Below are 25,587 nucleotides of genomic sequence, written 5' to 3' on the forward strand. Positions count from 1 at the left end.
GGGTGGGATTATAATTTCACTGCTAGCAGGCTAAAAGGGATAGTTCACCCCAAAATGAAAAATCGGTCATCAATTACTAACCCCAAGTTGTTGCAAATATGTATACATTTCTTTGTTCTGACAGATATTTGGAAAAATGTTAGCAACTAACTTCAAGTGCAGGAAATATTAAAATGGTAGTCAATGGTGCCCCAGAACTGGTTGCTGACCTAGTTCTTCAAAATATCTCATTTTGTGTTCAACAGATGGTAGTCAATGATGTCCCGGAAATTTCAATTGATAACATTTTTCCAAATATCTTTCTTTGCGTTCATCAGAACTTGAGGGTGAGTGAATGATGACATCATTTACATTTTGGGGTGGAGTATTCCTTTAACCTCCATTAAACCTTTGTAGAGAATCAATAAGTGAGGAGTTTTAATTTAATTCAATTGAAATGCAATAAAATATTAATATAAATTAAATATAGAATAAATTATAACCACACACAGACCGGAAGTTAACTTAAACTATTTACAACCTAGCATCCTGTGACTTTATTTTTTAGATAATGTTCATCTTACTTTTGCATTTTCAGCTGCAGGAAGCTGTTAGCTGCTGTCTCTGCAGTTCATTTCGTTTTTGTCATGTTTGTGCTAAGGGCTACATTATTGCTACTTTACACTATTTATTTTCTGCGCTTGTGGCCGCACCTTATAAACAGCCACCAGAGTGTTTCACCGGCTCCAGTGCAATTGTTGTAAAAGGACACATTCAGTGTATGTCTCATCTCGCAGGCCTTTTTTGCCTCATATCTGTGGGCTCACGGCCTCTCACTGCCCAGGCGTCACCCATATCTCATTATGTTTGTGTGAGAGCATCTCTGAGGAGTTTCTGCAGGTCCGTGAATGCTTGACTGAAGCCGTTCTTATGAGTGAACGTGTCTTGTGGAAAAGTGGACCTTCACGCTCCGTGTTGCTTTGCTGAGTATAAACTCAACTCTGTCCACGCAGGTCGTAGTTGTTACTGTAATGTGTCAGTATTTGTTGTTGTGGTCCGGTTTGAAAGATCATGGTGGCAGGAGTGTTTTTTTGGTATTTGGTTCTTTCTCATAATCTCTCTTTTTTCGTCCTCTCTTTCTTCAGACAATTCATCTGATGCTGATCTGTGGTTGCTGAACAGCTGCACAGTGAAAAACCCTGCAGAAGATCACTTTAGGAACTCCATCAAGTAAGTTTTCATAAAAGATTCTTTGCAGCAGTGTTTTTTTAATATGCCAGTGGAGAACTGGCTCTCCCGGCTGAGTCTGGCCTCTCCCAAGGTTTTTTTCTCCACTCTTACATACTGTACATATACATCTATAGTGGAGTTTTGGTTCTTTGCCACCATTTCTAATGGTTTACTCACTGGAGACTGCTGATTTTGTTTAATTCATAATTAAAACAACTTGCGTTTAGCAACATATATATCTTATATGTAGAGCAGGTAAATAATAATAGAACAATTATATAGTAACGTTATATAAAACATAACCTTTTGAGTTGGGTAAACTAAGTCCATAAGTAAGTGAACTCAGAATTTTGATTGTTGCATATTTATTTTAAGTTGGTTCAACTTTTTCATGTTAATTTATGTTAGGTGAAATACTTGGCCAACTCCAAAAAGCTGTCTAGCAAGTTTTCCTTTTTACAGTGCATATTTTAACAAATACATTCTTTCTGCATGTTTTGGTATTATTGCAAATTGTTCTGCTATATTAAAATTAGCTTCACAGTTCTGACAACAACACCATATATCTAAATTAAATATATATAAATGTAATAATTGACAATGCAACATAGCATTTATTTCAGTAGTTTCATCAGTGTACATTGCAATAATACCATCTATCTTAATAGCATATACTCTATTTAATTGTTCAATTATGATGCATGTATGAAAATTGTTAACAGCCCTAAATAAATACAATTGCATTCAATCGAAAATATTCATTAGGTCGTAGTGATACAAGCCATGACTACAATGAGCTGTTACAGTACGATAACTTATTTGTAGGTTACTTTTTCGCTTACTTACAAAATTTGGAGGCATTTTTTGCATATATCTTACACATTTGATTTTTCTTATTTGGATTTGCTATGATGCATTTTGAATGTTGTGTGATGGAGTGGTTTAAATCAGTTTTCATGTGTTTTATGTCCTTTTTCCTCATAGTCTCTTCTCAATATCTTAAAATAGAACCGTACACAAACTCTTCATGTCAACATCTTTCTCCTCACAGTGCGAGCAGGCATCTTACATTACACAGAGCCCCAAGCATTAACATCAACATTAGCCCTGTTTGTCATTAGGACAAGGGGCCCTTCACTTGCCTGTCTCTTTACGGAGTTCTTTATGGGCTGCCTTAATGTGCTGTTTGGCATGCTGAACTTATTGTTGAGTCAGACGATAAGGGAGCCGGGGACAGGGAGACGGCACAGAGCTGGTCAATATAAATTGCAATAGCAGACATCTCGTGTACAATCACGCAGTCTGGCAGCTCTCGTGTTTAAAGAAAGTATCATTGGTGGTTAATTTATCATTCATTATTGCAGGGAACATTTGCCCTTGTGGATGTCCCGTAAATGTAATTACTCCTCATGTCATGCTGGTGGTCTGCGGGCCTACGGGTGATTCTGCTTCAACACAGAGGAAGTATAGGGGGGCACGTAACTGTTTATAAATGATCTTTGCATCTGAAGTCTGGGAAATAAGCAACTTGCAGGCATAAACGCATAAAACAGTTTATTACAGGAGGTTGTTAATGAGGGAGCTTGTGGAATGGAAATGAAGGGTTTGTCATCTTTTCTAACATGAATTTGCAGAAGGATTATAGTGATATATAAGGAGTACAGTATATTAAAGTAGTTCACCCCAAAATAAGAGTCTGTCATCATTTACTCACCCTCTTGTCATTTCAAACCTGTATGACCTTCTTCCGCAGAACACAAAAAAGAAATATTGTTATGAAAGTTGGTGAACGAACAGCACTGGACCCCATTCACTTATATTGTTTGGACACAAAACCAATGCAAGTACATGGTTAATGACATTTTTCAAAATATCTTTTGTGTTGTGCAGAAGAAAGAAAACCATACAGTGTTGATGGAAAAAGAGTCAGTATAATAAAAATATTGTGATTAAAGAAATATATCTTTTTGGAAATTGTACTCAAATATGCATTTAACATATGAAAAAATATCATACAAAACATTAAAACTTGATTATCACGCCACGCAGTCTTGCATCTATACCTGATTAAAAACGTCCATCAAAACGCATTCATTCTTAGGTAAGTTTCCTATGCATAGCACTATCTGGTGTAATGTGTGGGCTGTATGGAGGTCATGTCTGTGTGGGCAGCTCGCTGGGTTATAAACCAGACCTTTAGTATCTGTGATGTGAATGTTGTGTGCATATGTGAGATAAAGTCCTTCACTCCATCAGATCAGCCCGCCGCGGCTTCATCTCGGACACACACGGAGCTGTTGGTCTCCCTTCACACGCACACGTCCTGCGACAGCTGTCTCCCATCTCCATCACACCTTTAATACACACCAGGGTTATTTGATTAAACTTTGATTATCTTTCCTCTCTTATCCCAGCATGCACTGCACCGATTCCCGTTTAAATTCAAGAGAAAGCATTTGGTTGGCAGCGTCCACCCCTGAGAGACGCAGACCTTTTGAACGTCTGTTAATTTACATAGAAACTGTCAGATTAAAGCAGAGAAATGCATGCATTTAGATGAGTTCCCACCCCGTGGGTATTGGTTGGTTTGAGGGCAACTGTGCGCAGGGCACGAAGAAGGCTAGAAGCGGGGAGGCTGAAAATGTTTGTCAAGGAATTCTGGGATTGAAGAGTGGATTGCTGTCTTGCAGTTGGATCCCACTCTGATTTATGCCTTTGACAAAAGCTTTAACCTTGCATTAGAGTCAAAGCCATCTCACACGTGCTGCCATTAATCTTTGACTAGAGACAGTTGTATAGGAAGTCAGTCAAGTAAAAAAAATTGCCCAAACATTAAAGATTACCTGATATTTATCATTTATCCTACATCATTCTCAGAATTACATTTATTCACGGCGGTTGTTTTCCTCCTAAACAGTCAAGTTGGTGTAGTGTCAGATGGTGGTTTGAGGTTGTCAGAATGTGGTACTTGATCAATTATTCCTTAGCTAACCAAAACGGTCTCCACGGACGTCATCGTGCGAACATTTGTGTTGCTACAGCTGCTGGCCGCTTCCATCCAAACCAGCAAAAGAGGATAAACCACACGAAACCGATCCTGTGGGCTTACACGGTTTCTCTGTCACACATCTCTCTGGATTTCATACAGCTGCCAGTTTTTCCCTGTGATCCCTAAACTGATATATTGTCACATATAGCGAATGTGCTGGCGGTACGTCTGATTGATAAGAGACGAGAGCTGTCGCTTTGAATGTGACGTTAAATTCTTTTTGTAGGTTTGCGATTTGCATTTTCAGAATGTCTGCAAGTGTCCACATGGCCTGTACTTGGTTGCAGCTGAAAACCCTCGAAAATAAAAGAGTCAATTTTGGCTATTAAAGAGGAAAACTAATCAGGAAGTAGCTATCAAATTCCAAAAACTAAACATTTTCTCATTTACGGGGGTTCATTTCTGAGGTAGGCACAGCCGTAATCGTCATCTCCACGTAATTTTATTCATTGTCTAAGCCGTCTCTCGAGTAATACAAATTAACTTAAAAACCCAAACCTCGCAGTCGTCTTAATCGTAATGAATATGCAAATATTATTGAAATTAGTCAGGCGAGGATGAGGTCTTTTCAAAACCATGCCGTTCCTTACCAAGAAACGAAAAGAGGATTTCCACAAGAGAGAGCGAGGTTGACGTAGTGAAAGAGAGAGAAAAAGATTTAAGAGCCATTGCTGTAATGCAAATGCAATTACAGCTCCATTCAGTTGCACTGCTGACTCCGGCGCTGGGTTGCCCTGCGCCTGCTATTGTGGCTCCGAGCGCAGCGGTTGCTGGGTTGTTACAGTTGATTTACATATTGAATTAGTGCAGCATCTTGCCAGTACGTGAACTCCACACACAGCCGCGCTGATAGACGCACGTGTGGTTCGCTGTGGCATCTGTGGGATTGGAGGCAAATGCGAGCGTAATCTGCAGGACAAACATGAATCGTTTACAAAGACCAAACAAGAGAAGAACCCCAGCGAATGCTATGAAAGAAATGGCCACGCTAGTCAAATGTAAACATGCACACAAAAGAACAGACGTGTGTATTGTGCTCACATACACACATGCATGCAGCCTTAAATTATGAATTTTCCTTGCAATGTGTAAATAAACGTTATTGTAGATATTCACTCTCTGTCTGTCTTTATCTCTCTGTCTGCAGTTTTCTGTTTTATGCCGTCTCATAAACACAAACGTTCATTTGGTCAATCCATGTGTATTAGCCACTGTTTCAGTCATACTTGCCAAGACGCACATCACCAATATTGTTCATAGAAACAATATTGTTATTGGTTTGAGCTAGAATAGATTAAAAATCACATGCTGATTTTAGAGAAGAGATGTGAACTGTGTCACAAAGAGGTGGTGGGCTCTCCTGACTCTAGAAATCACATGACACCTTAGAGAACATTCCAGTTCAGTTTAATTGACTTCAATTATATTTAATAATTCAATCTAATTATATTCAATTATACAATCCAATTATATTCAATAGAATTTGTTTATATGAATTAAATTTAATTGAGTCTTTTCTAATGTGTCACTCGGTTTGATTCATTTGAAGTCGTGTTGAATTGGGTGGAATCAAATGTTCTTCTATTGCATTGAATGTTTTCTTACTCTTAAACTCTATAAGATCTACATAACAATGACCTGGCAACCTGTCAGACATCATTCACATTTTATTTCTTTCTTTAAGCTGTTCTTAAAGGAATTGTTCACTTTCAACATACACTTTCGTGATTATTTACTCAACGTAATTACGTATTACGCGAAGTCATCATGGCGCTTTGCATAACAGTTGCAAGGCGAGCATTTGTTTTTATGACATTTATATTATTTTTAGACAATGACCGATCATGTCCCTTGATAAGACCCTATTCACTGTCTGGTATTGTTTTAAGCCCTTTGAAGCTGCACTTAAACTGTAATTTTGACCTTCAGCCGTCGAAGTCCACTGTGTGGAGAATCATCCTGGAATGTTTTCATCAAAAACCTTAATTTCTTTTCAAGTAAATAAAAAAATACGTATACATTTTAGTTGTGACCAGGTACATTGCTTAAGTTCACAGAATACATTTCTGTACCACCATAGTCAAAAGTTCCCCAGATTTGTTTGATTTCTCCTATGTCTTGCTATGGTAGTCGACAGTGGCCAAGATCTGTTTGGTTACAAGCATTTTTCTTCTTCCTTTTGGCTGAACTATTCCTTTAAGATCCATTCAATTAAGAACGTTGTTCACACAACCAGGTTGCATAAACATAAACTGCTCACTTTGTTCGTTCTCCGGTGTCACATGACTGCTATTTGTCACAAAGGTTTCCTGGAGGGCGCACCGCCTGGCACACGGCTCGTGCACACCCAACTGCCCCTCCTCGTGGTGGGTCACACGCTCGCTGCGTTCCCCCTCTGCCCCTGGTACAGCAGAGCCTACCATTGTGCACACGAGCGCAAGAGAGAAACAAAGAGGTTAAAAGATGAGGGACGCAGATGAAAAGACATCAAGGCAGCTGTTGAGGTGAAAGAGAGACGGAGGCCATGCGAGAGAGGCACAAAAGAGGGTTTGTTCAGACCCAGATCACCTTTATAGCTCATTAGATTTATAAGCCTGATCAGCATATGCTCACTTTTGTGGAAAAGAATGAGACTAGTCTGGGATTTGTGCTTTCATGAGTGTCTTTCAGACCAGTTTTTAGTGGAAAATTAGTTTGTTTGTTACATTGTTGCACGTTTTTAACTAAAATAGTTTTACATTTAAAGTCTACATAAAGGTTGAGTGGTATTTTGGATGAATGGAACAATTGCAGTATTTTAAAACTTAAACTGATTATTTTCCAAGCGGTCACACACGTTTTTTCTGTTGCAAGTGAAAGAGTTAAAATCCAACAGACTTGAGCAACAATCATGGTGGCACATTTCCTTCAGAAATTTTTTTATTTTTCTTCAAGTCTACCTCTTCTTTCTTTTTTGTATAGACCCCCCTGTTGACACAGCACACGGGACTTTGTGCTGTATAACTCTGTTGCCAGAGGATTAGGCCCGTCTCTGTTCATTGTCATGGGTTTAACTTGCCCTACAGCATGACATGACTTTTAAACATTGATTTAAGAACCACTTTCCTCCTAAAACCTTTCCCAGATGAACACGGGCAGACTTATTAACACAAACCCGACGCACTGGATTTGAAAGCAGCAATATAAAGTTGCTTTTGCTGACTCGTTCCTGTAACCTGTAACCTGTGGTTTTAATCTGCAATTTTTTCGAAACGCACAAGCAGATTCACACTGATAATACACTGAGCCGGTCAGTGCACAAATAGACGTGTGTAAAGGTCATGTGCTCGTCTGGCCTTTAGGGGGCAGTGTCCTCTCATTGACAACAATACTGCGCATGTTATTGGATAAGAGCCTAATGTGAGTTCAGTGTGTCAGACAGCAGATAAACATCATGAATACAGCAGCTCAGCAACACTCAAATTAAAACTTATTATTAACCAATTAAACCTCAGGATTTCGAGTTGAATGTTTCAGCCACGGGCTTGGTGAAGTATGAGGAGCATATAAGCTCTTGATTACAGATATTAGATATTGAATATTGCCTGCAGTGTGTTTATTTAAAGGTGTGTGTGCGTTTGAGGAAGCAGCTGTACAGTCCCGGGCCATTGTTACACTCTGTTTACATTCTTCCCTGTTGAATACCTGAGACCATTGGCTCACAGAGGGCATGATGGGTAAATACACACACACACATGCACTCAAACAGTAACAGAGCAGGAGAAGTGAAGCTACTCATGTCTTACATCCCTGGACCACAAAACCAGTATATTTGTGGCAAAAGCCATTGTATGGGTCAAAATTATCGATTTTTCTTTTATGCCAAAAATTATTAGGATATTAAGTAGAGATCATGTTCCATGAAGATTATGGTAAACTTCCCACCGTAAATATATCAAAACTTTATTTTTGTGAGTGGATTCAGCGAAATCGCCACCAAAAATGGTCGGAAACACGTCTACAAACTTCGCTCGCCACTCTTTGGGAATGACCCACTCGAGTTTGGTATCTATGTTAAGCTTTGAATTTCAGCTTTTGGGTTCATCTACTCTCAACAACGTCATTAAAGCCGTAAAACAAATCTGTTTCTTCTCCTCAACGACCTGCTACAGCAAAACTTTAAAGGCGAATTTCGCAATATTTTTTATTTCTTTTTGCAGTCGCAACCTCAGATTCTAGAACAGGGGTCCGCAACCTTTTTGCAAGCGAGAGCTACCTGAAGAGATAATATTATCTAAAGGACTACTATTTCTTGATAAAATACTTTTATAAAACTTTCAGTTCTGGTGCTTGATTAATGAATAACCGTTTTATACTGCTATCAGTCACAGCATATACAGCATATAGAGCATGTAGTAAATATTCAGCAACATATGTGACCCTGCACAATTTAATCGAAATTGAGATTTTTACATCATCTGAAAAAAGCTTTCCATTGACGTATGGTTTGTTAGGATAGGGCAATATTTGGCCGAGATACAGCTATGTAAATCTCAGAACAGTGGTCTCCAATGTGGAACTCTGTAAGTTGCCCACCAAACACAATATTGAGAGAGTTCTTAATAAGGTATAGCTTAATTTCAGGTTTGAGCAGGCGGCAGTAGGAGGCGGCCTGCAGGTTTGTAAGAGCACATCAATGGATTAGCTGTAATTTCATTTTCAGGCTATGGAAGTTCATGATGAAGCTCCCTGCTATTAATGAGGGGGATTGTAAAGCTGTTTTATTTTCCTTAGTGTCCCTTTTTACCGTTATTTGTCCCTCTGAGGTTCCCTGAGGACTGGCTCGGTTTTCACCTTGCTATTGGACATTTTCAGTAACGTTCCCTTCAAGTTTAACTTCAGTCAGCTCCTGTTAAAATGTCAGATATGGTTTAATCAAGTGAGCTTTTAAAGTGAAAGTTCACTCACAAATGAAAAGGGATCATTTATTCACACTTGTTTTTTTACAAACACCTATGGCTGACTTTTTTGGAACACAAGATATTGTTTTGTGCAATGCGCATAAACCTAATACCTTTAACGGCATGATACCCCTTAAAAGGTTTGAAATTATAGTCAATTTGACTAAATGTATATTCTTCCGAAGAATCTTTGTTCCTGAAAATCTTCCTTTCCATTCTCAAAACATTCAAATGTCCATTTACAAGTTACACGAAAACTTAGGACGTTTGACATTTTAGTAATGTCAAACCTGCCATTTTGGACCTTTGAGATCCATGTTTGAATTGGTCCTCAAATTACATTTACACTTGCAATAGTGGAGGCTGGACCGGGGATGATTTTCAGCCAATAAGGACTTCATTATTGAATTAATTTATTTATATATGTATGTTTGTTTCACAGATTGACAACCCCATACACGGTTTGATTTCAATGTGCGTGGAAAAGCAGTATTAACATGCTGCCCAACAGCCACGAGAGAATAACGTGAGGGTTGAGAAAAGACAGATTTATCATATTTGGGAGATCGATTAATTTAAATTGGGCCTGAAATGAGAAGTTTTTCTCAAGATGAGGGTTGTTTAATATATCATTCTCATTGATGACAAGACCAGTGTTCCTTGAGCTCTAATATTCAGTCAGAGCAAATAACCACAGGAAATAGATAACTTGGAAATGACAAAAGTTTTTTATTCTTGTCATCTTAAAACTGCAACAACTGCTTTTCCACACCAGTGTGTCTGCACAATACCCAACGGTCATTTCATGTAGTATTTTATAGATTCTGTCAGTCAAACTTTGGTTTTAGAGATTGTCTGCCAAAGAGTGGATGTTAAACCACTTTTAGTTCAGGCATGTTTTTAAAAATCATATTTTCCCGTTCCTTTTGATGTTTAGATCAAATTTTTCAATAACTTTGTGACATCTGTACACATTCGCTTTTGCTTTTCCTTCTCAAGGGTGTATTTAAAGCAAAGTATTCAATCAAAGTCATTACAAGACTATAATACCTTTGGCTCCAGCCGGGGTTTAAAAAGTGTTTAATTTAAGACCAATAAATAAGAGAAAGTGCTAAACAGTGACTCCTTTAGTGCTGCGTGTTAATTAAAATATGTAATTGTGATACTTCAGCTTACCATATGAACTTCATTTTATGATTCAAGTTATTCAGGCGTAACCATTCAAATTACGATGATTTGTAGAATAAGATAATTATAGTTGGAAGGCGTCATAATTCATGTCACAGTTTCCAAACCCAACTGTGGATGGTTTATCCTTCATCTCTCTCTGGTTTCCAGTACATCAGCAGTGCAGTGGCAGGCTTAAGTTATTTTCTCCACAATTAGGATGTCAGAGCTGGGCCGCCCCATGACCAGGTCACTGCGACAGCCAATGGAGCCGCCTCCTGCTTTTAGACTTAGAGGTGAATCGAGAAGAGGTTATAAAGAATTGAAGAGAGATGATATGAAAGATCAGGAATTTGTTGGACTAGGAAATATTTCATTGTCCGTGGAGGAGATGAAAAATGGGCGTGTTATTGGCGTGGCGTCCCATCCTAATGTCCCGATGTTGCTCTTACAAGAGTAGAGGCCTGTGTTTAATCATGTGATCATCACTCTCTGTCTCTTATGTGGTGAGTACGCCTCGCCCTCTAATTATTTTCCTGTTGCTTTCCTACCAAAAACCGTGGCTGTCCCCCGTCCTCCACATGGCCTGCTGTTTGTCTCCTGTCTGATGTGTAGAGAAGATTGATTGTAGTGGAGGCCTGCAAGTTCACCCGCCTCTGGATGTCAACAGTTGATAATGAGTTGCGCCCTCAGGGCAAACGTTTTTGTCCTGTTCTCTAACCAGCACTAATTAACTTCTAACACTCCAGCATGGCAGGACGGGACAGAGCAGGAATACCAGAGTCAGTGTTTGTGGACAATGGAGCAAAAGCATGTCACCACCTGTTAAAGGGCCTCTGATTGTCAGTGAACTACAATTAGAACTGAAATCAATATTCTCTGCTTTTGTGTTATTTTCTATACTGTGCGACATTTACAGCGAAAGAGATGATGGGCTTTAGACACAGCATATGAATGAGTGTGTAAACAGAGTAAAGTTTTGTTTAGCATCTTTTGAGATCAGCAATGTGGTGAGATGTGATACCTGTTACCTAAGAGAGCTTTTCTCGCATCTTTACTCTGAGAGGGGATTTACATCAATCGACACTGATGGACAACTAATAAACTGTGCAAACCATCCCGTTCACTCAAATACATGAAAATTCTGCATTATACTGTACTATGTATGCCAGGCCAGTAGTTGGTGATGTTACTTTGTAAATAAACACAATAACTCAAGATTGTTTTTGAACAATGGACATTGTGAAAACTCTATATAAATAAAATTTTATTAAATTGAATAACCGTTTTCAAAAACTTGCATTTTAAGGCGCCTTAAACGCCACTGTCATCTAAATGCTAAAATGTGGCCCAGTCTGTGAAAACGCAACTGAAGTCATTTTTTGGAGTTGATTGTCTCCATGAAATCATTTTACGTTATCTTGATCTTAAAAACATTTGGTGAACATATAATAAGATATGTTTGATACTGACTGAGTAACCTCGTGTGAGTTTAACACGTCATGTAAACGGCCCTGACATTGTTCTGATGAATCATCACTATGTAACTACATAATCTGCAGGCATGCTTATGTTGAATAAGACGACGATGTGAACTATATTTGTTTGAAAAACAAATATACATTTAATAAATCGAATAAAAATATGTTTTGGTAATTGCGCGAACATCTGGGACAGAAGGACTTAACTGGCGGGGGCTTGACAGGTCTGGCCTACTCTGAGATATCTGACGTTCTGGAAGATCTTGTCTGGTTTGGCACGAGAAGGGCTGTTGTCCCTCTATGGATCTGTGCACAGCGGAAATGAAATGGGGAGGCAAGTTTTCAAGCCTGCCGCCCCATACCTATTCCAAAGTACCTGCTGTCAATCACCACTGCGCCTTCATGACAACTTGATCTTTATGCTTTTCTCGTTCCACTTGGATGGAGTCCAGCGACTTCATTCTGCACCTATCAGGTGTCCTTACCTGGAGGGCCTTCAGGGCTGTTGTTTACGGATGTTAGGTGCTGTCTTGAGAGCATATTCGATGGAGTTGTGTGTGGGTTTGTTTGTGGAGTTGTCTGGAGGTCTCAAGCCTTCAGGCTGAGTGAACTGAGCCAGTAGATCATTGCCTCAGATTCTCAGCAGTGTGGAGATTTTCCACTGTGTGACTTCACTGACAAGCTGTGTGATCACACTAGAGTTAGAGGCCCACCGGACACACAGAGCAACCGGTTGTACCAGAATATGTGCGTTGTTAAGGTTTCAATGCTTACAAAGCACTATTACTAAGCACTCCAGTTGATGAAACATCTGAAGTTGATCGTCTTTTTCCCAACACACAAGTTTTAAAACCAAGGACCAACCCAAGTTGCATGTCATTTATGCCCAAGTTTCAAAGCTGCAGTGAACAGGTGCTAATTGAAAACAAATGAATATGCAGTGGTCGAGATTTGTTAGTTTGTACCTGGAGAAAGTACCAAGAAATCGCCTCGTACGGAGCCATCGTTTTATTTGTCTTCTCGATAAACACTTTTGCTCTGAACAGAAAGATAGAGCGAATGCAAATCAGCATGCTCACGTCTCTTTGTATGTAACGTTATACATAAAGGATGCGAAAGCTTTGGAAATATGTGCGTGACGAAACCTCGTTGAACACATCCATCTACTTCCGCAGCACCGCAATTAAAATGTAAATGATCAGGGGAATGCGTGTTAAACAATAATAACCAGCCAGAGTTTGGTACTTATGTTTGGATATTTGATATTGCGACATATGTAAATCAAACTGAGGCATTATTACGTTAGTATTCATAAGCCTGTCTGATTATATAGAAGTTAATTGATAACACACATACGCATAAATAATTGAAACGCTGGAATGGCTTCAGTCGTGCTTGAATGCAAATTATGCGCTTACATTTAAAATGTAAACACAGAGATAAGTTAGTGGAATTGGGATTTTGTTGGACATACTCCCACACTTGACTTTATGCTGAAACAATCACGTTCAGTTCTTTACATTTTCCTTTTTTTTCAAATAAGAAGCTCGCAAAAGACTTTGCATTTGATTTTGAGTATTCCCAACTCGTGCATGGCAAGTATCTAATTTGTCTCCATGGAAAATGACCTTATGTTTACTAGAGTCGGAAATGTCTGTTTTCATTCAGCATGATAAAAACTATTCAGCATGACCTTTGCACAGATGCTACCTGTGTTGTTTTTCCATTACGGATAAACTATATTACATACAGTATATTAAAACATTGTCTGTTGCCTATAAGGGCTTTAGTTCCTGTTTTTGCACACAATCTGTCAGTCCTCCCCATCATCCTCGTTGGCTTGGGAAGTCATCCGTTTGCACTGCCAGTTTTACCCACTCTCACCTTTCTCTGCCCTGAGTGATTGGTAAGGACGTGTACCTTGAGCTGGGCCAAACCCCAATCATCTGTAATTTTTCTTTGGCTCGCTCGGCCTGACTCTCTATAAACACTGCATTCACATTCAGCCTCCAGATCGAATCCAACTGAAAGTCTTGGCGTGCTTTTGGAATGTCCCTGACTATCGGTTAAATGTGGTGTCGGGTCTCATCTGTTCGCTTATGGTCCAGATTACCTTCAAATATTGATTCGCACACAATCAATATGCCAGAAAGAAAGACTTCTGAAACAAACCAAGTTGTGTTGAACAGCTCTACACTGTAACAAATTTCAACTTCCAAGTTCCCATGCAGTGTTGGATGACCTCAATACAAATACAAATGAACTACATTTCTTCGCAAGCCAACGCGGCGGCTTTTGGCTGTACTCCAGTTATTTTGGTGCTCCGTATATGGACTTTGTCTTCACATGTTAAACATTATTTCGTTCTAAACAGTATTTAGCAAATTGGCTCTGGCGGCTGTGCAAAAGATGCCTTCATTTGTTTTAGTAGCTGTCTCATTCAGTCTGTTTATTATATAAAAAATGTACAACTGCCCTTTAATCAGATCTCCTGTTCTGGAAACGTGTAAAGAGGCTGGAGGCATTTTTGGGACTCGCCAAAGCGACCCTAATGGTTTTGTGCCTTTGCATTTAACGACGTTCTCTGCTCCAGCTTTTAAAATTGTTTTGGTAAGTAAAGATACAATGGTGTGAATACAAACACACGCGTGCGCCACAGCGGTCCCACAGGCAAAAAGATTATTCAGAAAACGGAGCTGGAATTTCACGTGGGGCTGTAATGCCTCTTTGAATGCATTCTTGTTGAGACTGAAAAACAGATTCTGTTAATGGGTTCTCAAGGTCGATCTTTCTTTTGCGTGACCTCACACATGTGAATGAGGAGATTGCAGAGTGTCGCCATGGATAAAAGATGGATAAATCACTGTGCCTTCTCTTTTAGTGGCTGCTCTTGCTGGATACTCATTCCTAAATGCTTTCTTGTCGCAGTCACTGCTGGGCCCAACAAATCAATGTCAGGAAATGTGGTGGAAAAGTAAGCTTTTGGAAGTGCCACAGATTTTATGATCCTTTGATTTAGGTTAATCCTTTTGCGTTTAATAAAGTCACTAAAGTTTGTATAATTTTTTTGCCACCTATTAAACTATGGTTTGCATGTAGTCTTCAAAAACAAAGTGTTTAACAATTTATTATTTGCTAGGCACTACATTGAACGTGAATTGATTTAGCTTTTTTTGTGAGTAAAAATGGTGAAATTATGTCAGATCTGTATCATTCCCAATGTTATCTAAACTGCTTATTTACCTGTGACTCTGTGAAATAGAGATGCCCCCTTACCAGTTTAACTGAACAGTCAAAGCTTAACAAATCTGGCTTACAATTTTGTCAACTGAGAGAGTTCAACAAATAAAACACTCCTTTTCCAAAGAAGACACAAGGATGAATCTAAATACTTGCTTTATTACAACAGGACCTCCTCGAGGTAACTAGGCGACGAGTGTTTTTATCACGCCCTCGAAACATTCACTCTCTCTCTGGCAGAGTGTGTACTGACAGGGCAGATGCCCCCATGATCCTCTGCGGCAGGTTGACTTTCGATTCAACAGCGATCCTCTTCCCTCACCCTACCTGTCTGTCTCCACTGCACAAAAACCTGCACTCGCTCTACAAATTAAAATGTTTTTATGGGGTTCCCTCTCAGCGTGGATTGATGGTCTGACAGATGGTATTGAGGGTTAATCGCAGTCAGCTCTTGGCTGTTTTCCTGCAGATGTGTTAGAGCTATGGGCCAGATGCCTTTTTATTTCCGTCAGGCTGCTGTTTCTTTTTTTTTTCATTCTCTTTGTTTGAACTGAACTTCTGTTCTCTAAACTGGCTGTGACGATAAGGTGGTTAGAACAGGTTGGAGCGCTCTTGCCGTCCCCGGGGTCTTAATCTTGGCTCTGTTTACTTTCGGGGTGGGATTAGGTTTTAAGTTGTGTGCTTTGTAACTGCAGTCACATGGATCTCTGCTCGCTGAAATCTTTGAAGACTTTGAATCCGTTGAGAAATAGAAGTGTTTAGATCATGTGTTGAATGTTGTGAGGCGTCCATCGCATAAATTACATAAGACTCTAGTGATGGCAGATATAATTTTCAGGAAGTGTTTTGACATTCATTTGTTTGTCGAGGTGAATTTGATTATTATTGTTTCAGTCATTGTGGTTGGTAGCTCTTAATGAAATTCTTATTTCAGACTTTCTTCTGCAGAAGCTGTTTATTGGCCCACATTGGCTTTCATTATATTAATACAAAACCATTCCTAAAAAGATATTTTTTTTGCGTTCCACAGAAGAACAAGTATTATACAGGTTTAAAATGACATGAGCGTAAATATTTGACCAATATTTGGCTTTTTATGCTTTCCTGTGGCTCAGTGCTTAGAGCATGGTGCTGACAACTGAATCCAAGGTCATGGGTTCGATCCCAGGGATGGCATATACTCAAAAACAAATGTTTATTACACTCACCTAAAGGATTATTAGGAACACCATACTAATACTGCGTTTGACCCTCTTTCACCTTCAGAACTGCCTTAAATCTATATGGCATTGATTCAACAAGGTGCTGAAAGCATATTTTAGAAATGTTGGCCCATATTGATAGGATAGCATCTTGCAGTTGATGGAAATTTGTGGGATGCACATCCATGGCACCAAGCTCCCGTTCCACATCCCAAATATGCTCTATTGGGTTGAGATCTGGTGACTGTGGGGGCCATTTTAGTACAGTAAACTTATTGTCATGTTCAAGAAACAAATTTGAAATGATTTGAGCTTTGTGACATGGTGCATTATCCTGCTGGAAGTAGCCATCAGAGGATGGGTACATGGTGGACATAAAGGGATGGAAATGGTCAGAAACAATGCTCAGGTAGGCCATGGCCTTTAAACGATGCCCAATTGGCACTAAGGGGCCTAAAGTTGGCCAAGAAAACATCCCCCACACCATTACACCACCACCAGCCTGCACAGTGGTAACAAGGCATGATGGATCCATGTTCTCATTCTATTTACGCCAAATTCTGACTCTACCATGAGAATGTCTCAACAGAAATCTAGACTCATCAGACCAGGCAACATTCCAGTCTTCAACTGTCCAATTTTGGTGAGCTTGTGCAAATTGTAGCCTCTTGTTCCTAATTGTAGTGGAGATGAGTGGTACCCGGGGGAGTCTTCTGCTGTTGTAGCCCATCCGCCTCAAGGTTGTGCCTGTTGTGGCTTCACAAATGCTTTGCTGCATACCTCGGTTGTAACGAGTGGATATTTCAGTCAAAGCTGCTCTTCTAACAGCTTGAATCAGTCGGCCCATTCTCCTCTGACCTCTAGCATCAACAAGGCATATTCGCCCACAGGACTGCCACATACTGGATGTTTTTCCCTTTTCACACCATTCTTTGGAAACCCTAGGAATGGTTGTGCTTAAAAATCCCAGTAACTGAGCAGATTGTGAAATACTCAGACTGGCCCGTCTGGCACCAACAACCATGCCACGCTCAAAATTGCTTAAATCGCCTTTCTTTCCCATTCTGACCAGGACCACACCCCTAAATGCATTGAAGCAACTGCAATGTGATTGGTTGATTAGATAATTGCATTAATGAGAATTTGAACAGGTGTTCCTAATAATCCTTTAGGTGAGTGTATAATGCAATGTAAGTCGCTATGGAAAAAAACGTCTGCCAGATGCTTAAATGTAAATGTTAAGAAAACAACAAAATAAACCCCTCAGGTTTAGACCATGAGAGGGGAACTGTGTTACATTACATTATTATTAACATTAGGCAGCTTCCTCAATCCTTTTTTGAAGTGAACGGTGCCTGCATGAATCGGCCATCAGACGAAGAGGCTGTCTATCGTTTTTCAGTCCTTAAGTCACCTTTATGCTCCAGAATACGCATATGGATTTCTCTGTAATATGCACACATGGTGCTCAGAGGCTCTGAGAGTAATAGTTATGGCAAATTTATAATAAAACAAATATTTGCTTCCTCTTTGGCAACTATATCAATTTTTTTCATAGTAAATTCTAATGTTTAAACCCAATCGCCTTCTACTGTACATACAAAGACCTGGTAACCCCCCACATGTTATTGGCCATTGCTTTTGAACATCGCTGTTCAAGAACATTCTCTGTATCTGACAACACCTTGTGTGGCTTATTGCTGTCATTTGTTTGTGTCTGTGGTTTGATTTTTTTTTGTCTTTACATCAAAAAGATGTTTGTCTTAAGTCACACCTTTCTGTGTTTTACCAACTGCCTTGCTCTCCAGAGCTGCGTGTAAGTGTATATAACATCCTTCAGGCTGTCAGGGAAGATGGAGAAGTGTGTGAATTTTTGAAGATGAGCTTTGTCCTTTTAACCGCACAAGGAAGTCCCCAAATCCCCCCTTTGCTCTATAACATAAAGTTTGCCGATACAAGCAACTCACTCAGCGTGACAGCCAGAGATGCATGACCTTTATTTTCTGCAGAGCACCTGAGGGACAGTTCCACTCTCACGCTCAACCTGCACTGTGGTACGAGCATGACGTCTATAGATGAAGACGAGCCGTCAACCAATTCAGTGGCTTTTCAAGCAAGCTTGTTACCAAACGAGGCCAAGTATAGAAAAACTGACCCCTGTTCTTTCAATAGCTGGTACTGTATGTTTGCTACTCCAAACGCCCGGCAGCTTTGGCCGACGGCTGGTGTCGCTTCTCTCTGGACTGTTCAACCACAACCACCCGCCTGTCTTGTCCCTTTTATGCTTTTATAACACATTACTGTCTCATAATAAACATCTTCAAGTCATGCGTATACAAAGTCATGGCATGAGCCCCAGGGTCTTGTTAACTTATAAGGAGCAGGTATAGATTTGCGTTGTAAATGGGCCACTGTTCAGTTCTGTGGGGTAGTTTATGTGAATGTATTCATGGGGTTACTTCTCCTCTTTTTTGTGTAAAAAAGATCATTTATTTTTACTGTATACTAACATTTATGCATTTGGCAGATGCTTTTAAGTGCATTGTAGGTAAACATTTTATGTGTATGTGGGTAGTATGTGTTCTCAAGGGTTAAACCAATATCCTTTTTGCTGCTAACACAATGAGCTACCAACTGAGCTACAGGAACACTGTATCTGGTCTTAAACTCATACAAGCTTATAGACAATATGTTTGCTGTATTACCCATTACACATTGGCCCATTTTAATTTCAATTCATTTCAGTGTTTCTTCTAGGAGTTTGTGGAACCGTGGCACTGGATGACATCACATTCTTGTTGTCATCGCATAGTTATGAGTTGCACCGTCAGACCAGTTTCACTTCTTCTCTCCGAACATTCTGTATTTTAAAACAGCTTAATGCCCGAAAAAAACAAAACGTTTCCATTTCCGTCATTTCCGTTTATTATTTTCAGTCCTGATTTATAACAGCCACATTGTCAGACAGCATCACCATATACACATTTAATAGCAGAGATTTAGGCCAGATATATGTCACATATTGTGTGGGTAACAATGTGCATTTTTACTGTATTCATGAGTACTTATCCCATTTTCCCACTAAATAAAAGCTAAGGTTTATCCAAAACAGAACGCTAGGTTTGTCGTAATGCTTCTTCTGAACAAAAGATGATAAATGGTCAGAAAAGTCACTAGTGAAGGAGTTGCTAACTTAGCACTGATGGCAATCGTGTCATCCAATTTGCGTGATTTTCGTCTTTGCATTGAATTTTATTAACTCAGGCTGATAATTAAATTTACTTTTACGCACACACCATAATACATTTAATTCTAATACCATGTATTCTGTATTTTTCTGTTTCAAAACGACACATTTCTATATGAACGCTAATCTGCTATATCATAAATCAAACGCGTTTTGAACGCAATATTCTAATTTGATTCTTTGATTGTTCTTTTGTGTAATATTAAACTGCTCTGTCAAGGTGACTATCAGTAACCTGGATTAGCTTGTTTTTCTTATCGAGAGTTTGTTGTCAAGGAATGACGCACCTTGGAATGTCGGGTTGGCCAGAATCAAGTATTCTTACATCTAGTCTGTTGTTATTGTTAAAAGTAAATCGGACGAACTCTGAATGTGTTTATTTTCCTATGACAACTGGCTAAATGTACGTTATTTGCTTAATACAAACTTGAGACGAGTAAATGTTTGGACCCAAAACATGATATACAATATTTCATCAGCTCATTTGTTACATGCAAACCCTAGCTGTTTTAAACATGAATACGTTTTGTAAGAGATGTTATTAATAAGGCATATTTATGTTACATTTACACTATTATGATATAGTTACAAGCATTAAACTGCAACGGTCACAGTACCGAGTTAAAAAATGTTGTTACAGGGGAATAGTAGTATAATCAGAACAGAGTATTCCAGATGGCCGTGTAATCATTTTATTTACAAAGAAATACGAGTGTGTTTGTAATCTAGGAACTGAACTGAATGGCCCAATACTGGCTAACTGCACCGAGACTCCTACGATGTCTGAAGAACCTGTAGTCCACACTTAATTATGTTGAAACGGTGTGACGCGTGATGCTCCCTCACTGAATTACATGTCCCATGTGGTGGATGCGCAAATGAGACACAGTCCCAAGATGGAGAATGGGGAATAAGCTCATACATAGATAGACAAAGCTCACTCGCGACTGTGCTGACCTCACTCTCCTGAGACATGCACGGGTAATTACTCACTATCTGTTTTCCTCTTCTGTGACTTAGGGAATCAGGATCATCTTTTGACACCACTATCTTTTTATTGTATTATAGACGGTTAATTAATTTACTTTTGATGCGGCTCAAGTGACCAATCAGATAAATTGAGCTCTCGTAATGAGGTATTTCCGAAGACAATCATTCCATAACATTGCTTCGTCCATTTCTATTTTCAGCTTTGTGACTAAGCGTGAGTTTTAAGTTGCACTGATTTGATTTTAGCGTTTATACCACTCAATGGGTGGTGAATTCGTTTCGATAATTGAATTTCTCTTTGGTTGCAATGTCTCATTTGAACACTTCTGTTATGGGTTCTATGCGTTCATTCAAAATCTCATTATTAATAAAACGAGAGCCCCGGGTCTTTAATTGTCTCCGTTTTCCTATGGTTTTGCTGATCATACATGCGCTGAACTCTCATTATTGCCGTGTGCACTGAAAAGTGAAAAGATGCAGCAGTTAAGTTTACCATTCTCATTTATCCACTTCCCCTGTGAACGTCAGCGTTAGATATTCAGCAGGATCCGAAATTGCTTTGAACGTCTTTAGAAAGCTGCCCTGGGAAAATGAAAGTCTATTTAATTACTGAAAATGTTTTAATACAATGTTAAAAATTGAATAAACTACCAATTAAGGCTTTAATTGGTCTTTATCTCGTCAGAGACAGGCAATAATAAATGCAATTGTGGACCATTTTCTTTCAAACGCTGATGAAGAATAACATTTTGGCTCTTTTTTATAATGGAATGCTGTAGATTAATATCCGATATATGCTGAAGTTGCAGTTTCCATCTGAACACAAAGTGCATTATAGTGAATGCAGAACTCTTTTAATACATGACATGTATCGTCTTTATTTGACTGTGGTTCATATAAGGTTGGCTTAATGCCTTGAATTACACATCGGTGCTCTCGCTGCACAGCTTGCCCACCAGAGCTACACGGTCCGTGTGAAGTTTGAGACATGCTTTGAATGCCATGATCAAAATCTGAGATAAATCAGACTGGCAATTAGACCACGGTTCCCCTTTATAAACCCCTTTTTTCTGAAGTCCCCAGCCAACACCACGCCATTCTTCCTGCGACTTAATGTTTGCTTTAATGAAGTGTAAATGTATTTTATAGAAGGCAATTTGATCTCCTCTTGTCCACTTGCATGCATGCGTTGTGCACCCATTAGGGCTAGAAGTCTGCAACCTTATTTGTGAAGTGCGGCAGGAATAAATTTTTTCTCTCATTACACTGCTGTATTGGATGGCATTTTACAATTCACACAAAGGCTGCAGCTGAGGTTTACGAGACACACTAACTGTTGGACACCAACAGTATGTCACAAAATGACAAAAAAACAGTCTGCTGTGGGTCAGTTATCGACATCACCATTTACATTGTCATTTAGCAATCTTTTATCCAAAGTGACTTACAAAGAGTTCAGTGAGCAATAAGCGACTATTAATATTTATTTTATTTATAAAAACTAAACCGTGAAAGTCATTAATACTACCACTACTTCTACTAATAATATTTATATAATTAGATTTGATTTAAAATAATAATTACAATAAAATAACAAGAATAATAAGATGATTGGTTGCTTAGCAGGATCAAAATTAACTTTTTTCAAGAGTTAGGAGCACCAGAAAAATTTTATGAGCACCCACCAGAAAATGACTGAATAGTCGAATACAAAATAGTTCAAATGTTGCCTTGAAGCCTGCTGTGTTTTACATAATAACAATGACTGCATTTGCATGCACCCTCATAATGCGACTATAATAGGATTTTGGCAATATTGCGATTACTCTTTCCATCATTTAAATGCAATCATTCGATTTAAATAATGCGATTAAGCTCATTATCGCAGTAAGCATAATTTAAGTAACATATGTGGCGTACGCCGCTTTTAACGCAATATGTTAAAAGCGCCCTGAACAAGGTGCGCATGTGCTTCTGTCATGCGTCGTAAGCACAAATTCATGGTAGACACGACAGCCTAAAGTTTTACCGTTAACACAACTTGCTGTTAGCAGTTTCTCTTCCTTATCTTCATACAGAAACAGCGTGATTGCGATTGCCAGTGTACACAAACGCTGCGGAGGCATTTTAATCATTTAAATTATATCGCAGCGCCAAATATCTATGAATCAAATTCGTATGAAGGTGTTTAGCATAAGAAGCAAATATTAAAACGATAGCCAGTAACACAAACACACCTACTGTACCCGAGAGCATAGTTTTTTTTATCAGATTATTAGTGCGCTTGTAAATGTAGTCACTGTCTTCATGATTTTCTGAAATCTAAATGTTTTTCTCCATAAAACCTCAAACACCGAGTATGTGACATGCTAAAATTCGATATGTGAGAGGAAAGAGATGATATCACGCTGTCAAACCTCCTTCTGAACCCTCATTGCTCATCATAGCATACAGAGAAACAGTAAACACTTTAAACACATCAGGTTATATGCTGATATTAACATATGTGAGGGGAAAACAATCGATTTTTGAAGAGGTTTGCTAGTGAATGTATGTAATATTACAAACTTGCAATTGCTATTGCTACCTGTGTTAGAGTCTGCTGTCTTCAGCATGTTTTCATAGAACAGCGATTGTAAAGTAGCGCCATAGAGTAGAAAGACCCGGTCACCGTAGCTCACAGAACGCACGTACTGTGTGCAGTAATAGCGAACGATCTGTACAGTTATCAAAACAGAGTCATGACGTAAACTAGACACATTTGTCCCAAGAATTTGATGAAAGGAAAATAAAACATTTAATAATGTCTTTAACACTAATCTCTTTTTTAAAATAAAGGCCACTGTGTCTGTTATTTTTCAAAATTCTTGTTCAGGATAATATCAAACCAGGCAACAGGTAATGCAGTATTTACACCGTGACAGCGCCGTTTGACTGCTCTGATTCACACTTCAGCGACGGTTAGCGGCTCTGTGTGTATGAAACAAACGGTCGGTTGGGTGTCAGCGTCACGCCGAGCGCATCCTGCTTGGATTTGAATGCAGGTGCACGGCGGCACCTCCGCTGATGTGTGATACGGCACATTCTCGCTTGCTTTGACACAAAACAGCTTCTCTGCATTTTGTTTTAATTTGTCACAGCAAAAAAAAACTATTTATAGTACACACATTGTTACACATCACTTTCACACACACAGACGGGAAGTGCCGACACATCTGCTGTCGGTTTTATAAGACGATCTCAGGCCGCTGCTCAGAAAACATGGCAAATGACGATCGAGAGATCACCGCCAGCTTGCCGTCCTTCTCATGATGGTGTTAAAGACATGACGGTTGCTATTGTTTAGAGGATATGAATAGACATCGAGTCTTGCTTGTGCTGTGTCAGGCAAAAGCCACATCCTGTTCAGAAATATGCCAGTGTTCCCAGTCACCTGCCATCTTTCCTCATCTTACTCCTCTCCTGTCCTGCGGTGCACATTTGTCTCTGCTTCTATGCAGCGAACACATGTGGATCTTTTATGTTGCCTTCCAGTTTTCTTTCTTCTGCTCTGAGATAAAAGTTTGTTGAAGATTGACAGTCTTCTAATGCTGCTTTTTTTGTTGCATCGACTCTGTTTCTCCTCTCTTCAGGGCCATTTCTCTGAAGGGTTGATGCATGTACAGGGGCTCATTATGAGTCTAATGCTCTCGAGCGCTCTTTTCAGGGTAGGAGCCTCTGTTAAGGTCCTCCAGTTTGCCTCTGAGGAGGCAGGGCATGTAGGAAAGCAGCTTTAAGCTATTGTACGCCTCACAGGAGGAGTAACGGCGTTAAAGGCTCAGGTGGTCTATATCTGCATCTCATTTGTACCTCAGTGGGTGATCAAAGGCTTGCACAAGGTCAGGTTAATGCCAGCTTAAAAAGAATCGGAGTATTTTCGCACCGAGAAGCAAGGTGTGGGGATAAAACCCCACCCTGACTCAATTAAAAGTGAGTAAAAGCGACTGGGGTGTATTTCACCAAATACTGCAGCGGGGCCTTAATGCGAAGTTGCTTGAAGCATTTTGGTAGAGACAAGGAACCCGTGTGCAGGAAGGAATTGGAATTGGAAATTTTCCCCGGCTAATGAAGGGGGCGGCTATCTGACGGAGCGGTAGACTCTAGTGGAATCAGCCACCTCTGGAATCAATTAAGCCCGCGGGTGGGGTCCTCTCATTCAGCCGTCTGCGGTTTACAGCTGCCTCCATGCATGCCTGCCTGCAGGGGACACTGAATGAGGGGAACTCCCTTGGAAATAAATGCCACTAGATTAGGCTTTTAAAGTCATTGATTGCAAACTGTGTTTCTGATGTCTTTGCACCCAAGGAGGTGGTTGTTGTTTTCTTTTAGTAATCTATAAGTTGCACATATGGGACATGAATTTCAAATATAATACTTTAGCTCATTTTATTATTTGTATTATATTATTAAAATGTAAAAAAGGCAACGCGACCTATGAAGCATTATATATGCATTTCTATAAATGCATTATAATGCAGACATGATGTCTTATAATAAATGTTCAATTGTATTTTAAGGTTAATGCTAAAATATCATGCTATATTATATAATGTTAACGGCTTTGCCATTGCGAGATTACTTAAATCTACTTAAAAAGTCCTCTCATAAATATTGCAATCACCTGATAAAGCAGAGTTAAAGTTTATCAGAAGTTTATCAAAAGTTTTATTTGCTATTTTACCTAGTCTATATATATAGCGATTGCGATATGATTAATCGTCCAGCACTAAATTGTTGGTAGACCAAAAGGGGTCTAAAAAGTCACTTAAGTCATTAAGATATATTTCACATTCATGTATGATATTTGTTTCGGTAAGTAGCCATGAAATGTGATCGGACGATGTAAGGTTCCTACACTTCCCCTGATCTCCCCGGCAGTGTTTATTTTGTGATACCAACTGCATCATATCTGTTTTTTACATCTTGTGTTATAGCTACTTGATTTTATTTTCCCAGCCACAGAAATACACAATAAAAAATGAATTGGCAGGGGATTTTTTGTCGCATTTGACTGGAGAAGTCT

The 25,587-nt window shown here is 39.3% G+C and overlaps 1 protein-coding gene across 1 annotated transcript in view; it reads left to right on the forward strand.

Moving 5' to 3' along the window:
- Positions 1-25,587, forward strand: part of cdkal1 (CDK5 regulatory subunit associated protein 1-like 1) — a 310,661-nt gene that overhangs the window by 48,807 nt on the left and 236,267 nt on the right. Inside the window, exon 4 of the mRNA XM_079469382.1 lies at positions 1,125-1,209. Coding sequence (XP_079325508.1) covers positions 1,125-1,209 — 85 coding nt within the window. The remainder of the gene's footprint in view (positions 1-1,124; positions 1,210-25,587) is intronic.

This window comes from Barbatula barbatula (assembly GCF_947034865.1).
Source record: "Barbatula barbatula genome assembly, chromosome: 12".
NCBI lineage: Eukaryota > Metazoa > Chordata > Actinopteri > Cypriniformes > Nemacheilidae > Barbatula > Barbatula barbatula.